This window comes from Mobula hypostoma, chromosome 16 (genome assembly GCF_963921235.1).
Source record: "Mobula hypostoma chromosome 16, sMobHyp1.1, whole genome shotgun sequence".
Classification (NCBI taxonomy): Eukaryota; Metazoa; Chordata; class Chondrichthyes; order Myliobatiformes; family Myliobatidae; genus Mobula; species Mobula hypostoma.
Window position 1 is genome coordinate 26,384,827 of NC_086112.1, and position 16,012 is coordinate 26,400,838.

Consider the following 16,012-nt stretch of genomic DNA (forward strand, 5'->3'; position numbering starts at 1 on the left):
ACAATCTTAAATTAGGTAGTGCAAGTCCACCACCTTTTTTAGATTTTTGTAAATGACACTTATTAATTCTTGGTTTTTTCTTATTCCAAATAAAGGATGAAATAATAGAATCAATTTGATCAAAAATTTTTTAGTTAAAAAGGTAAGTATATTTTGAAAAATATATAAAAATCGAGGTAAAATCATCATTTTCATGGCATGAATACGACCTATTAAAGAAAGTGTAAATAGGTTCCATCTAGAAAATAATTGTTTCATAGAGTCCATTAAAGGAACTACATTAGCTTTATAAAGATCTTTATATTTTTAGTAATGATAATACCTAAATATTTAAAAGAATTCACAATTCTAAATGGAATATCATTATATATAAAAACCGGAGCATTTAATGGGAACAATTCACTTCTATTTAAGTTAAGTTTATATCCTCAAAATTTTCCAAAATCATTTAATATTTCCAAAAGATTAGGAATAGATTCTTCAGGGTTCAAAATATAAACCAAAAGATCATCTGCGTAAAGAGAAATCTTATGTGTGGTCCCATTTATAGAGATACCATGAATATTTTTAGTTTCTCGGAGTATTATAGCCAAAGGCTCCAGTACAAGATTAAATAATAAAGGACTTAATGGACATCTCTGTCTAGTACCTCGTAAGAGTGAAAAAAAGGAGACCTGAAATTATTAGTAATAACAGTAGCAATACAATTCTTATAGATCATTTGAATCCACTTATTAAAATTATTACCAAAGCCAAGTTTTTCTAATACATTAAACAGATATGTCCATTCAACTCTATCAAATGCTTTTTCTGTGTCAAGAGAAATAACACATTGGGGTAGCTTGGATAGTGATGAGTATATAATGTTCATCAATCTCCGAACATTGGAGAAAGAGTAATGGCCTTTAATAAAGCCTGTTTGATCCATAGAGATGATTTCAGTTAAAATATTTTCCAAACGGTTAGCCATTATCTTAGAAATAATTTTTGTGTCCACATTTAATAGCAAAATAGGTCTATATGATGAACATTCAGTAGGATCTTTATCTTTCTTAAGGATTAAAGAAACAGAAGCTTCATAAAAAGAAGGTAAATTACCCTTCTCAAAAGATTCATGAAATATGTCCAAAAGATATGGAGAAAGTAATTTTTCAAGTTTTTTGTAAAATCCTACCGAATAACTATCAAGTCCAGGAGCTTTACCTAATTGCATTGACAACATAGCTTTCTGAATTTCATGCTCAGTAATTAGAGCATCAAGGATCTGTTGATCTTCAACAGTAATTTGATGAAATTTCATTTTGTGTAAAAAAAACCCTTCATTTTGGAGGAATCTGTAGGAAATTGAGATTTATAAAAATCAGAATAAAAAACCTGAAAAATATTATTAATGTCTTCATGATTACTTACTATATCTCCATTATCTTTACGAATCTTTAAAATTTGTCCTTTAGCTCCAGCTGCCCTTAATTGGGAAGCTAAGAGCATAAACTGACTTTTCAATTTAAGCAAATATCCTTCAATAGGATAAGTTAATAATAAATTATATTGTGATTGTAATTCCACTCTTCTTTTAAACAAATCAACATTTGGAGAGGTTGCATTGATGTTATCTAAATCTTTAATTTGTTTAGAAATTTTATCTAATCCCATTCTTGTCTGTTTCTTCAGTTTAGCTAAATACAAAATAATCTGACCATGTAAATAAGCTTTTAATGTATCCCAAGTTACTAACTTTGAGACGTTTTCTGTATTATTAAAGAGAAAAAACTCTTTTATCTGAGTTTCAATAAACTCAACACATTCTGAGCTTTGTAACAAACATTCTGGAAAACACCAAGGTGGTCTTGTAGAAGCAACATCTTTCAATTCAAATATTAGGTTTAAGGGAGCATGATCAGAAATAACAATTGCATCATATTCACGTTTCTGAACATTAAATAGAAGTCGAGGGTCGACTATAAAATAGTCGATTCTCAAATATTTATTATGAACATGTGAGAAAAAGGAATATTCTCTATCACTAGGATGCATATGTCTCCAAATTTCAATTAAGCCATAATCAATTAAAAAAGGAATTAATAAGGGATGCAGCGCGATTAGGAAGTTGATGTTTGGATGATGACTTGTCTATTAAATGATTTAAACAAGTATTAAAATCAACAGCCATTAATAACATATATTCATTTAGATCAGGTAATAGAGCAGAAACATCTTTAAAGAATGAAGGATCATCAGCATTTGGTCCATATATATTAACCAAAACCATTTTCCTGTTGTAAATTGTTCCTTTAACAATCAAAAATCTACCATTGATATCAGATATAATATCCTCCTGACTAAAAGAAATATTAGAATCAATAAAAATGGAAGCACCTCTAATTTTACCTTGAGAAATTGCATGAAACTGAGAATCCTTCCAAAATTAAAAAAATCGATTTTTATCACATAACCTGATATGCGTCTCTTGTGGAAGATTATATCCGGTTGGAATTGGTTAATAGTTTAAAATGTTTTCTTTTGCTTAATAGGATGATTCCAACCACAGACATTCCAACTTAAAACATTTAACTGTTTAAATATCATCATGAGACTTTATATCTAAAGAAAGTAGTTAGATGCATGTCAGGATAAGGTAGTCAAGAATGGCGGAGATAAACAACAATAATAATAATTTGTGTACGCTCCAGAATTCCATAATGGGGATAGAAAATAAGAAAAGAGAAAAGGAACCCCCCCCCCAACCTACAAATCCGGGAAGTAAGTCAATATCAATCGACGCAAGCTGCCAAAAATGCATAAGAAACAATTATAAACTCCACCTGCCTGAATAAAAGGTAAAAATGGAAAGAGTAATATCTGTCTCCCTCTTCTGGACCCCTTCACGAACCTCCAATAGTAACCACAGAACCTAAGGAACGAGCGCAAAGCACTCACAGTCTGGGGCCTTGGCCATGTGGTTACCGCCTCCATCTTAGATGGATCTGTAGCTACTCCATCTCATTAGACTATATGCCCAACATAGCTGACAGATGTCTTGCAGAACTGGCACTTGTCCAGGGAAAGTTTTAACCCTTCAGCTTTCAGGCGACCCAGCACCTTCAGTAGCCTCACTACATGTTCCTCCAGGGTGGACTCAAACACTGTGAGGTCATCCAGATACACCAATATCTCAAGCAAGTTCATATCCCCCACCGTTTTCTCCATGACCTGCTAGAGGTTTGCAGGGGCTTCCGATATGCCCTGGGGCATCCTTTCGAACTGGGAGAATCCAAGTGGACATATCAATACCACCTTCTCTCTGTCAGCCTCACTAATGGGAATCTGGTAATATCCACTCCTCAAGTCCAGCACACTGAACCACTTCGCACCACTCAGACAGGCTAGCGTGTCTTTGATCCTGAGGACTGTATACTGGTCAGGGATGGTGTGCCTGTTCAGAGACCTATAGTCCACACACATCCATACCTTCCCATTCTTCTTCCTGGCCACAACTATTGGGGATGCATAGGAGCTTCTAGACTCAGTGATGATCCCAGCTTCCTTCAGCTTACACAAATGCTGCCGAATGTCTTCCATCTCTGCAGGGGCCAGTTGCTTCGCCCTCTCTCTGAACGGGGTGTCCTCGGTCACCCGGATAGTGTGATGAGTGCTCTTCGAACATTCCACATCAAACCCGTCAGTGGAAAAGACACCTTCCAGCTTCAACATCTTCTCTGTCAATCTCCTCTTCCAACCCGCAGGTACCGGGAAGTCCCCAAAGTTTGAATGACTCAGCAGTCAACTTGCCCCCATTTGCAGAGGCTTGTCTCACCGGGACGCTAGACATTACCGTCACCGGAAAGAGATGCGCCAGGGGCATCCCCCGCTTAAAAATTGCCTCCCTTTTCGCAGTGTTCCTGACAATCACTGTCAAACTGTTTGCCCATACAACCGAGGGCTTCTGTAGTTGAGTCCTCACCAGTACCCCAGCAGGTAATCCAGGTTCCTCCTCATGATCTTCCGGAGCGTCCACTAAGAGGGCCTCGCCCTCGGGCATTCTGGGAAATTTGAGAGTCCCCATCACTCTCGCTACTTCACCGGGCCATAACACCATTGGCGTTGACTGGGTGAACCACACAGTCCCTTGTCTAAACTCGGTATCCGGTCCAATGCAGCCATGCACTTCCTCAAAAGCTGCTTGTAACACCAGGTGAACAGACTATGTTCTCAGAAAGCTCTCACCAGCCTTCTCCTTGCAGGCTCCCATGAGCCTCCTCACAAGAGGGGTGTTGGTCCCCACCAGAATTGAAATGCCACCCTTCTCATTGGGGTCCGGACAAACCAGCACTAATGTAACAAGGACCTCAGTCACTCCCACATCAGCCTCCGAAAACCCCAGCTTCAGTGACAAATAACTATCGTATGGATAATTACCTGCACGAAGACCCCAGATCTCTAGTGCACTTAGTGGCGTTAATGGTAAATGCGTCAGATACCGATTGTAAAACAAATGGTACAGTAACGTGACCTGCAACACGCTGACGAGTATGGCTTTAGCATAAATACCCTCTATCTGTAGCGATACACTGGAGCATGGTCCCACTAACCCTTCAGGAGTAGGGTCTTTCGCTTTCCAGGGTTCCTTGGTATATTGATGAGAATGTGTTCCCCTCTGAGACACCAGGCCATTCCCTCACTGGGTCTCCTCTAAGTTTCCCGATGTCTTTCTTTGCTTGGGTACCCAGGGGCTCACTCTCCGAGGGGTTTCCCATCGTTCACACTCCTGTCTGAAGTGCCCCTCTTCACCACAGTTATAACAGACAACACCGGCTGCTCCCCTTCTCCCAGGACCCTGGCTGCTAGCAGTCCTCAAGGTAGTACATTCCCTTAGGGGTCCGCCTCCCTGTCAGTTTCATCATACGGGCCACACCTGCTGATAACAACTGGGACTTCTCAGTTCTCAACTCTGCCACCATCTCCTTCACCAGTCCTCATGTTGGGCTATCCGTGGTCACGTCACCACAAGGGGTTACTACTGAGGACTGTGCCCTGCTGTCAGAGCCCTCCCACACCTCCGATGTGTTCTCCTCCTCTCGTACCTCTCTGATCAGCTCAACAAAAGAGGGAAGAGGGTGCGTCTTACAAGACAGTTGGAGACCTCAAGTGATCAGGTCATGGGACTGGGCGCCCTTTGCTATTTGGTCCACTCTTAACTGATCCACCTTGGCTGCCCAAATGACCCCTCTGCGCCACAAGCAATTTAGCTGCCTCTCTAGCCGAAAGATGTAAGCAGAAAGATTCTTCCCCTTCTCCTGACGCATGTTCTGAAGCCCCGTCATGAGCTCCATTGGGCTTCCTGTCATGCCAAACGCATTTTCTGGTGCTTGCATGTAAGTCACAGCAGTGGCAAGGGTGTTCTGTGCCTTTACGGCTCTCACTGCGTCAGCAACCCGCCCACTTGAACTTTCAACCAATCGCTGTAGTTTTAAGTCATCAGAGCACTGCCTCTCATCTAACAACTGAGGGGTCTGCTCCGCCTGAGTCTCATACTCCTCTTCCCCTCGGGGGTGGGCTTTATTCCAGAGTCTATTCTTAGCTGCCGATAACTAGGACCTTCTGCCTGTGCACTTGGCCATTTATTCACCAGGGAGGTAAGGGCTGATACTAGCTCAGAACTCTCACTCTTCACTGGGGGATGGGGACTAATTAGACACTCCAAATCAGACCACTCCTTCCCCTCACTCCTCAGAAACGAGAGAACCCTGTCTTTAAAGTCGCTGCCTCCAGCTATGGGAGACTTGACTTGCAACTCGGCCTGTTCCGCCACACTCTCCTCCTCCCAGAAAGTATGGACAACCCAAGGCCCCCGCTTCAACTGGGGCCCCAGTAGCACCAGGCAGTTCCACTGCCGTTACATCAGCACTAGTCAGAACTAAAACAAAGTCTGTGCCCGTCATTTTATCAGACTTCTGCCCCACAATTGTAACTTTGCCAATGGCTTTAACAGTACTTAAAAGTCGAATTAACAATTCATCTGGAGTATGAATATCTACCCCATTCAACACGCATGCATTCTTTACCGGTAACCCCGTGAATACATACCACTGCTCCATCCCGACAGCATTCATACTAGTGCAGATTTAAACACACAACCCACTGGTTCGATGCTCAGGGCAATCACACAGCATCCAACGAAATCATTCCTGGAACAATTCCCCCACAATTGTAACCTTTAGGCTCAGCTGGGGGTGTTAGTCTAAACGTGTGAAATCTGATGTGCAAAACCTCTTGTTTGTGTGGATGCTGTGTGATCTGTTCCCCAGTTACAAATCAGTACCATGAAATAACGGACAGTGCTCCATATTCAATTAAACGATTTAGCTTTATACTTCTTAACTTGACTAAAAGGTTAGTAAAGAAAAACAAAAACAAAAGGTCCCATTTTAATGAAACAGTCTAGTGTGCACAAGTTGGAGCTCATGATTTCCCTTCGACTGCTCCTCCATTGATTTCCCCGGGTTTCGACTCCCGGCCCCACTCCAAGTTCACTCCGTCCTGCTGTCTACGACCTCTCCTTTCTGGCACCTCCTCTCTTCATCTCTCACCGAACAAAAGACCCAGATCACCTCATTCTCAGCCACACAACAAGAAAAAAACACTCTGTTTATTAGATGGCACACATTCCAAAGCCCCTGTAATCACTAGCCATAACCCAAGCACTGCTGCTACAGAAAAACCATTAGATTAGCAGTGAAACCTTTCCCAGAGTGTTACAGGTACAATTATTCTGGCATGTGTAGATATGGGTCACTGAAGTTGTGACTGAAACCAAGATTTAAAACTTCTACACGAATAATGTCTGCTACCAGTGTCTTGTAGATTTTCAATTGGCATGTGGCCTTTTTAACTTTTTGTTGGTCAGGGATACTGGACCAGATAGTTTGCCGTAAGGTGGATGCAAAGAGGCTCATGTGAAGGACAGAGTCACAGTTGGTGAATTCTGTGAAGTGTTTCGTACTTTGAGTGTTGGCTGTCTCTCTGTTCATGATAAGTGAGGAAAAGACTATTGGAAGATGAAAGCCCAAAATCTGGCACAAAGCTCTATCTCTGCTTAGAGTCATACATTTATAGAGCACTACAGCACAGAAACTTGTCCTTTGGCCCATCTAGTCTTTACTCACCTGTTTTCCTGCCTAGCCCTATCTACCCACTCCTGGACCATATCCTTCCAAACCCCTCTCATCAGGTAGCAATCTAAACTTCTCTTACCATGAGAAGTACATTTACCACTGCAGCTCATTCCACACTTGCATGCAGCCTCTGAGACAAGAACTTCCTTCACAGACACCTGAAGATAAGAGCTGTTCTGTTTCTACAAAATCGATCAAATCTGCTGGAACAATAAGTGAGCCGTAATCAGTGTCCTCTCAAAGCTAAGTTCACTAGCATCGAATCTCTAATTGCACAACGCAACTGGGTAGGTCATATGGTTTGCATGTATGATTTGAGAAACAGACACCCTCTGTCATGGTATGAAATTGCTAGGTGGACAGAGGAAAAGATTCAAGTATTTTCTCAAAACCTCATTAAAATGCAGAATGTCCTCACAACATCCTGAGAATCCTGAGCCCATGGGTTTGCAGTGTGAATTTTGACCCTCTGAACTAGGAACACAAAGAAGTGCAGCAAAAACTGGCAGGAGGAACGTATAACACTGCAGGCCAGCTGAACTGGAAAAGAGTAGGAGGACATTGTGCTGAGGTCACCAATGTGGCATCAGTTAAAAGATATGCACTTATACTGATGTCTATTACACATCTGTCAGCTTCTGTTCTCAAAATTGAAAATGATGGAAAGTTTATTGCTGATTGCTCTTTCGCTGATTTGCAATGTTTTTATACAACACGCAGCAGAGCTGGACGCCACCTATTCTTGCCTCCTTGATCCATCTCTTCCCCACTGTGATGTGGAAGTACCCCTGACATGGGACTCACTCAGCAGATGGTTGTGTGCGGGATGTCCATGTACACCAGAGATCACCATGTCCTCTTTCTCTCCATCTGTTGTGACTAACATGGGGATAATTCCACTGAGCTCTTGTCCCCATTCCAATGATCATGTTCGCAAAGTCTCAGCAATCTGAAATGATTCATTGTGTCTGTTCGGAACCAAACATATCATATTTTAGCACATGATCTTCTTTAGAAGCTGCAAAAACACTCTTTAGAACAATTTTTTAGTCTTTTTCATGATTTTTTTGAAGAGGTTCTGATTGAGAGTTAATACTGTAAACACCATCCAATATTACTCCAATAAATCTCCAATTTCTAGACAACCATGTTTTATGAGGTTGTGTTCTGGGTATAATCCAAATATTTCAAAGTTCAAGAATATAAAACTTAATCACTGGCTGTTCCATCACTGACTTGCAGCCCATTTTCTCTCTGAAATTGTAGATGCAAGAAGTTTCTCACATCCTTGGCCCAATTTCTTCCTATGATCATTAGTCAAAGTAATGTCTTGACTCACAAGGGAAACAGTTAAGCAGTAGGAAATTCTTTCAGAAAATTCTGAGAGGAAGCCTACTACTACTGTCCAAAAATCTCAGTACAGACAAAAATTCCTGAGTAGTTACAGAGGATCAGTACAATTGCCAACATTTTTTTTTACCACTGCAATAACCTATTTAAGCTGATTTTTTTTTGAACTTTTAGATTTTTCTGAAAGACTGGAAGAGGATGATACATGGCAAGTTACAACGTTTGACACCACCTTGAAGATGTCTACCTATTTACTGGCTTTTATTATTGCTGACTATAGTTACATTAACACAACTTACAATGGCATCGAGGTAACTGTAATTGTTATTTATACCTGTTATTTCGTTTGACGTTTTTGTGCATAGCTATGTTTTGCAAATTTTAACTCTTCAAGAGTAACAACTTCATACTTTCTAGCAATGTTCCCTCTAATTTGTAATGACCAGTGCACACAAAAATCTTGTGCTGTACAATTTTTTGCCCAGTGACAGCAACATGTGCACTCCAAATAATTTCTTCAATTAAAACAGTATAAATAAGCCAGTTCTAAAATCTGCAGACAAATCATCACAAACCCTAAGTTGTCAACTCTGGCCGCATCCGAAATCACAAAAGGAAATGTGCTTGCGTACGATGGTCAAATATACTGCATGTGCCAATGAGGTAGAGGGTGTCAGCCTTCTGTGCGCAGTTTAAATTGCTTTGTGCGCTAGTAGCGAAAGATGTGTGCGCGCCCACATCTTGGAAGGAGCATCACTTGTAGAAGTACATGTCTCTGTACGGAAAAGCTTGTTCTTGCATTGAAGCAATCTTGAACAAAAACTTAAAGAAGTAAGAAAGAATAGATTCATTCGTGCATGTGGAACTAGGGATCTAAGAGACAGATGTATGATTGTCATGATGACAGAAGCCAGAGAGTAGGTCTGAAGGATAACATTATTCTGATCAGAGGAGGGCGGAAGGCAATTTAACACAAAGACCTGTGTAAGGATGCTGGTTTTCGTTATTTTCACTAATAGAGTCATAGAGCACTCAGTACAGAAACAGACCCCTCGGCCCATCTAGTCCATGCCAAAATATTATTCTGCTATTCCTATCAATCTGCACCAGGGCCAGAACCTTTCTCCTATCCATGTACTTATCCAGTGTTCTCTTTAATGTTGAAATCAAGGCTGCGTTCACCACTTCTGCTGGCAGCTAATTTCACAATCTCAAATCGCAAAGTATGTTTATTATCAAAGTACATTATACAACCTTGAGATCTGTCTCCTTACAGGTACCCACAACACAAGAAACCCAAAAGAACCCATTAACAAAAAGACCAACATATACCCAAAGTGCAGAGAGAGAAAACAAAATTCAAACCATGCAAACTATGAAAGCGAGCAATGGCATTCAGCACTAAAGTGAGTCCATAGACATGAAGCCCTGAATCAGAGCAGGCCCACAGCCTGAGACTCAGTTCATCATATGGTGGAGCAAAACATCGCGGAGCTCACAGACCTGAAGCCCAGAGCAGGCCCACAGCCTCGGCCTTAGAGCAGCGAAGAGCCGAGCAAATGTTGCAGAGTGGCAAGCAGAACCGGACCAACCCTCACCCCTAGCCCCGACACCCTGCCTTTTCAATTCATCTGGCCTGGCGTCTAAACTATGCAAACATCGGGCCATTCTTCACTCTAGGATCCTGGCCCTGTTGCATCAATAGGCTCTGAACATGGCCCCCACCGCCACATCTTGACTTGTGCTCAGCATTTCCCAATAGTCCTGGCATTTAGATAGACCAGACCTTGCTCTTGGTTTAGATGAACGAGTTTGCAGAGGGAGGTACAGAGGCCCAGCTTTTCAATCAGGGGACTGTAGTTCTGAATGCTTGGGTGTTAATGGTATTGATTTGTGTCTGTTTTCTGTGCACAAATTGTGGACTGAGTTATCTGCCTGCTAATAATGGGACAAGTGCTGATTTTGCATCAATCAGACTGGTCATGATGTAGACTGTAAAGGAATATGTATTGCTTATTTAAGCAATAAGTATTGCTTATTTATTACCAGCACTGGTGCAGAAAGCCTTGACCATGCATGGGCTATAATCCATTGTTTAGCAGCCAAAAGGTCCCGTGCAATTTACAGGAGTTATCGATTAATTGCAGGCCAGCTACTAATTGTTTTATGGAGTGTTGTGCATATATTTTGATCTGCTTGCACAATTTGACTTGATTTGACATATATGTACTGTACTTGGAATTGGTGCAGTTTTGCATGGACTTCTCAACAGATTAGCTGGCCTGAATGATCTGCTTTTCCACAGGTGCCACCTAGCCTGTTTTCAGCATTTTTATAACTGCTTTTCACAAACCCAGGGATGCTCTGAGCACTTTCTATCCAGCCAGTTGAATTTGGTGTCTCGTTGCAATATAGAAAATTTGAGAAGTATGGGAATAATTGTCAATATTAAAAAGCATAGATAAACAAGGACAAGGAATTATATCAAACCGTGTAAACTGAATGTTAACATGCAGTTAACATGAAAGTTTAGTGATAAATTATGTTTTTTTAAATTCAAATACTTCCTGCAGATTCGAGTGTGGGCAAGTAAAGAAGACATAATGGATGGTGATGCTGACTATGCATTAAACATAACAGGGTCAATTCTCTCATTCTTTGAGGAATATTTCAATATAAGTTATCCTTTACTCAAATTAGGTAAGTCATCTTTTTGTATACACTTATCTAAGGTTCTATTCCGAGATTCTGAGCAAGTTCAGTGCAATATCTGAGTCATTTTACATTGTAGGTCTGATTTCAATTGGCAAAGATGATGTTGGGTTACAATGGGGTTTGTGGGGTAGCTTCATGGATGCAGCTTTTACAGACTACACTGGGGTTGTGTGCGATATATAAAAATATCTGCTAAATCCACGCAGGGGTCCAATCTATTTCAGCAGTTTGTAGATTTTTAATTGAAGATAAGCCACTCACTAACCTGTATTAGGGAAGTATTGGATATCACTTGAGAATCATTTTTGCCTATTTGTTTAAGGAAGTCAGGTGAAGATTATTGTTTGTAAATTTAAATTTAACTATAGAAATTAGAACATATATAAATATAGAAATTACAGCGCAGTACAGGCCCTTTGGCCTATGATGTTATGCTGACCTTTGAACCTAATCTAAGGTTAATCTAACTCTTCCCTTACGTAGTCCTCATTTTTTTCTATCATCCATGTGCTTAAGAGTTTCTTTAATAACACCTAATGTATCTGCCTCTATCATCACCCCCGGCAGCGTGGTCCACCCATTCCATGTAAAAAAATACTTACCTCTGATGCTGCAATCAGTGGGAGAGGTCATTTGTTGGTGATGCAGCTTGACGTGTAAAAAGAACTCTGGTGCTTTTGGCTCTTTTTGGCAGACTGGAGTCAGCCCAAGAGGTCATTCATTGGTGACGCAGCGGCGAGGTTTAAAAAGAGTACCGCTGTTTCTGGCTCTTTCCAGCAAGCTGCAATGAGCGAGAGATGTCGTTCGTTGGTGACGCAGTGCAAAGTTTGAAAAAACAGCTCTGGTGCATTCAGCTCTTTTTGGTGGGCTGCAGTCTGCACAGGGGCATTAAAAAGAAGGGAAGTATAAGCAAAGTGGCCATTGTTGGAGCGGATCAATTTCCATATTTCCACGTTGAAACCTATGAGTACCAGTCCTTTAGCCCCTCTACCATCAGCCCCACCATAAAAGAATTCTGGATTCATGAACTGTTCGGTGTGTTCGGCAGATCCTTGCTGACTAGGAAGGGTTTGGACCCAAGGAACAGTGCTTGGTTCCAGAAAGGGACATCTTGGATCCAGCTTTCATCCAAGACTACCATCAATGTCACTCCGAGCACATTGGCCTTCAGAAATCACAGTATAGAGTACAAGAGATGAGATACTATGTTGAAGTTGTATAAGATGATTGTGAGGCCTAATTTGGAGTATTGTGAGCAGATTTGATCACCTACATACAGGAAAGAATGTAAATAGGGTTGAAAGAGTTCAGATACAATTTACAAGAATGCTGCTGGGTCTTGAGGACCTGAGTTATAAGGAACGATTGAATAGGTTAGGACTTTATTCCTTGGAACATAGAACCCTAACCCTAACCCTAAAGAAGACTGAGAGGAGATTTGAAAAATTATGAGGGGTATAGATAAGGTAAGTGCAAGCAGACTTTTTCCACTGAGGTTGGGTGGAACCAAGAGTTATGGGTTAAGGGTGAAAGATGAAAAGTTTCAGGGGAGCAGGAGGGGAAACTTCTTCAGTTGTGAGAGCGTGGAACAAGCTGCCAGCACAAGTCGTGCTTATGAGCTTGATTTCAATGCTGAAGCGAAGTTTAGAGAGGTACTTGGTGGGTAGGGGTATTGAGGGCTATAGTTGTGATGCAGGTTGATGGGAGTAGACAGCTTAAGTGGTTTCAGCTTTAACTAGATGGGCCGAAGGACCTGTTTCTGTGCTGTATTTTTCTACGACTCTGTGGCTCTACATCTGATCCTGAGGGGGAGGGATGCCCTTGTGGGCAAGTTTGTTAGAGCTGAAGGGCTGGGTTTATACTAATTTGGTGGGGGGGGGCAGCGGGAACTGGAGTGATAGGGCTGAGAGTGGGATAATTGGATACAGTGCATAGTGAGACAGTGAGGAAGGACAGGCAGATGGTAGGGAAAACTTGAGGTCAGTGGTATGAGTTAAAGTGTAACAGGAGGCCAAAATCAAAAAAGGAGGTAAATACAGGAATGAAGGTGTTATATTTGAATGCACACAGTACGCAGAATAACGTAGATGATCTTGCAGTGCATTTGGAGATTGGCAGCTCTGATGTTGTGGGTGAAAGAGCATCAAAGTAGGGAACTTAACATCCAAGGGTACACATTGTATTGAAAGTACAGACAATTAGGTGGATGAGGTGAGATGGATCTATTGGTGAACAATGAAATCAATCAATCCTTAGAAATGTGGATATAGGCTTGGAAGATGTAGAATCCTGTTGGGCAGAGTTAAGAAATTGCAAGTGTAAAAAGGCCTTGAAGGGAGTTATAAACAGGCTTCTGAACTGTAGCAAGGATATGAGCTAGACATTACATCACAGGATAGAAAAAGCATGTAAAGGGGGCAATGTTGCGATAATCATAGGAGTTTTCAATATGCAAATTGATTCAGAAAATCAAGTTGGTGCAGGATCCCAAGAGTGGGAATTTGTAGAATGCCTTTAAGATGGCTTTTTAGAGCAGCTTGTGGTTGTGCCCACTAAGGGGATGTCAATTCTGGATTGGGTGTTATGTAGTGACCCCGATTTGATTAGGGAGCTTAAAGTAAAGGAATCTTTGGAGGCAGTGAAAATAATTTAATTGAATTTACCCTGCAGTTTGAGAAGGAGAAGCTAAAATCAGATGTATCAGTATTACAGTGGGGTAACTGGAATTACAGAGACATGAGAGAGGAGGTGACCAAATGTGATTGGAAGGGGATACTAGCAGGGTGATGGTAGAACAGCAATGGCTGGTGTTTATGGGGGAAGTTCAGATGGTGCAGGAGAAGTACATCCCAAAGATGAAGAAGTATTCTAAAGGGAGGATGTAGAACCTTGGCTAACAATGAAGGTCAAAAACAGCATAAAAGAGGGCACATAATATTGCAAAAATTAGTGGGAAGGTAGAAGACTGAGAAGCTTTTAAAAACCAACAGAAGGCAACTAAAAGTGCCATGAAGAGAGAAAAGATGAAATAATAAAAGAGATAATACAAAAAACTAAAAGACAGATGAAAGTGGGTATCAGACCACTGGTAAATGATGCTGGAGCTGTAGTAATGGAGGACAAAGAAATGACGGATGAACTTCATAAGTATTTTGCATCAGTCTTCACTGTGGAAGACACTAGCAGGATGCCAGAAATGCGAAAGTGTTGAGTGTCATTGCTTTTACTAAGGAGAAGGTACCTGGGAAGCTGAAAAGTCGGAAGGTAGATAAGTCCCCTTGACCAGATGGACTACACCCCAGGGTTCTGAACAAGGTAGCAGAAGAGATCGTGGAGGTATTTGTAATGATCTTTGAAGAACCACTTAATTCTGGAATTATTTCAACGGACTGAAGAATTGCAAATATCATTCCATTCTTTAAGAAGAAAGGGAGGCAGAAGCATGGAAATTATAGGCCACTTAACCTGACTTCAGTGGTTGGAAGAATGTTGAAAACTATTACTAAGAATGAGGTTTTGGGGTGCTTTGAGGCACACAGCAAAATAGGCCAAAGTCTTCACAGCTTTCTCAAGGGAAAATCTTACTTGACAAAGCTGTTGGAATTATCTGAGTAAGTAACAGGCAGATAGACATGGGAGAGGCCATGGATGTTGTTTATTTGAATCTTCAGGTGCAGCACATGAAGCTGCTTAACAAGATATGAGCCCATGGTATTACAGGAAAGATACTGGCATGGATAGAAAACTGGCTGACTGGCAGGAGGCAAAGACTGGGAGTAAAGGAAACCTTTTCTGGTTGGTTGCCCAGTGACTAGTGTTGTGCTACATTGGTCGGTGTTAGGACTGCTTCTTTTCACATTATAGTCAATGATTTGGATAAAGGGCCTGATGGCTTTGTGGCCAATTTTGGGGATGATATGAAGACAGGTGGAAGGGCAGGTAGCACTGAGGAAGCAAGGTGTCTGCAGAAGGACCTAGACAGATTGAGGGAAGGGGTAAAGAAGTGGTGGATGGAATCTAATGCAGGGAAATGTATGGCCATGCACTTTGATAAAGGAAATAAAGGCATGGGCAACTTTTTAAATGGACAAAAAATTCAAAAGTCAGAGGTGCAAAGGGACTTGGGAATCCTCACGCTGGATTCCGTAAAGGTTAACTTGAAGGTTGAGTCAGTAGTAAAGAAGGCAAATGCAATGTTAGTATCAATTTCGAGGAGACTAGAAAACAAAAGCAGAGATGTAGTACTGAGGCATTGGTCAGACTGCACTTTGGAGTAAGGTGAGCAGTTTTGGGCCCCTTATCTAAGACAAGATGTGCTGGCATTGGAGAGGGTCCAAAGGATGTCACGAGAATAATTCCAGGAATGAAGGGGTTAATTTCTGAGGAGTGTTTGATGGCTCTGTACTTGCTGGACTTTAGAAAAATGAGGGAGGGATCTCACTGAAACCTATTGAATATTTTAAGGGCTGGACCGAGTGGATGTAGAGAGGATGTTTCCTACAGTGGGAGAGGTGTCTAGGACCGGAGAGTACAGCCTCAGATTTGATGGATGTCTATTTTGAAAAGGGATGAGGAAAATTTTCTTTAGCCAGAGGGTGGTGAAACTGTGGAATTCATTGCCATAGATGGCTGTGCAGGCCAAGTCATTAGGTATACTTAAGGTGGAAATTGATAGGTTCTTGATTAATCAGGGTGTAAGAGGTTATTGAGAGAAGGCAGGAGAATGAGATGGAGAGGGATAATATATCAGCCATGATGAAATGATGGAGCAGACT

General features: G+C 41.4%; 1 protein-coding gene across 3 annotated transcripts in view; it reads left to right on the forward strand.

Moving 5' to 3' along the window:
• The window catches only part of LOC134357301 (aminopeptidase Q-like), a 153,281-nt gene that overhangs the window by 41,600 nt on the left and 95,669 nt on the right, over window positions 1–16,012 (forward strand). For all 3 annotated transcript variants that reach the window (XR_010020589.1, XM_063068677.1, XM_063068678.1), the window contains exons 3-4: window positions 8,697–8,833; window positions 11,096–11,222. Coding sequence is in view for 2 of the 3 variants with exons in the window: in XM_063068677.1 (XP_062924747.1) it covers window positions 8,697–8,833; window positions 11,096–11,222 (264 nt within the window). In the remaining variant the exon portion in view is untranslated. The remainder of the gene's footprint in view (window positions 1–8,696; window positions 8,834–11,095; window positions 11,223–16,012) is intronic.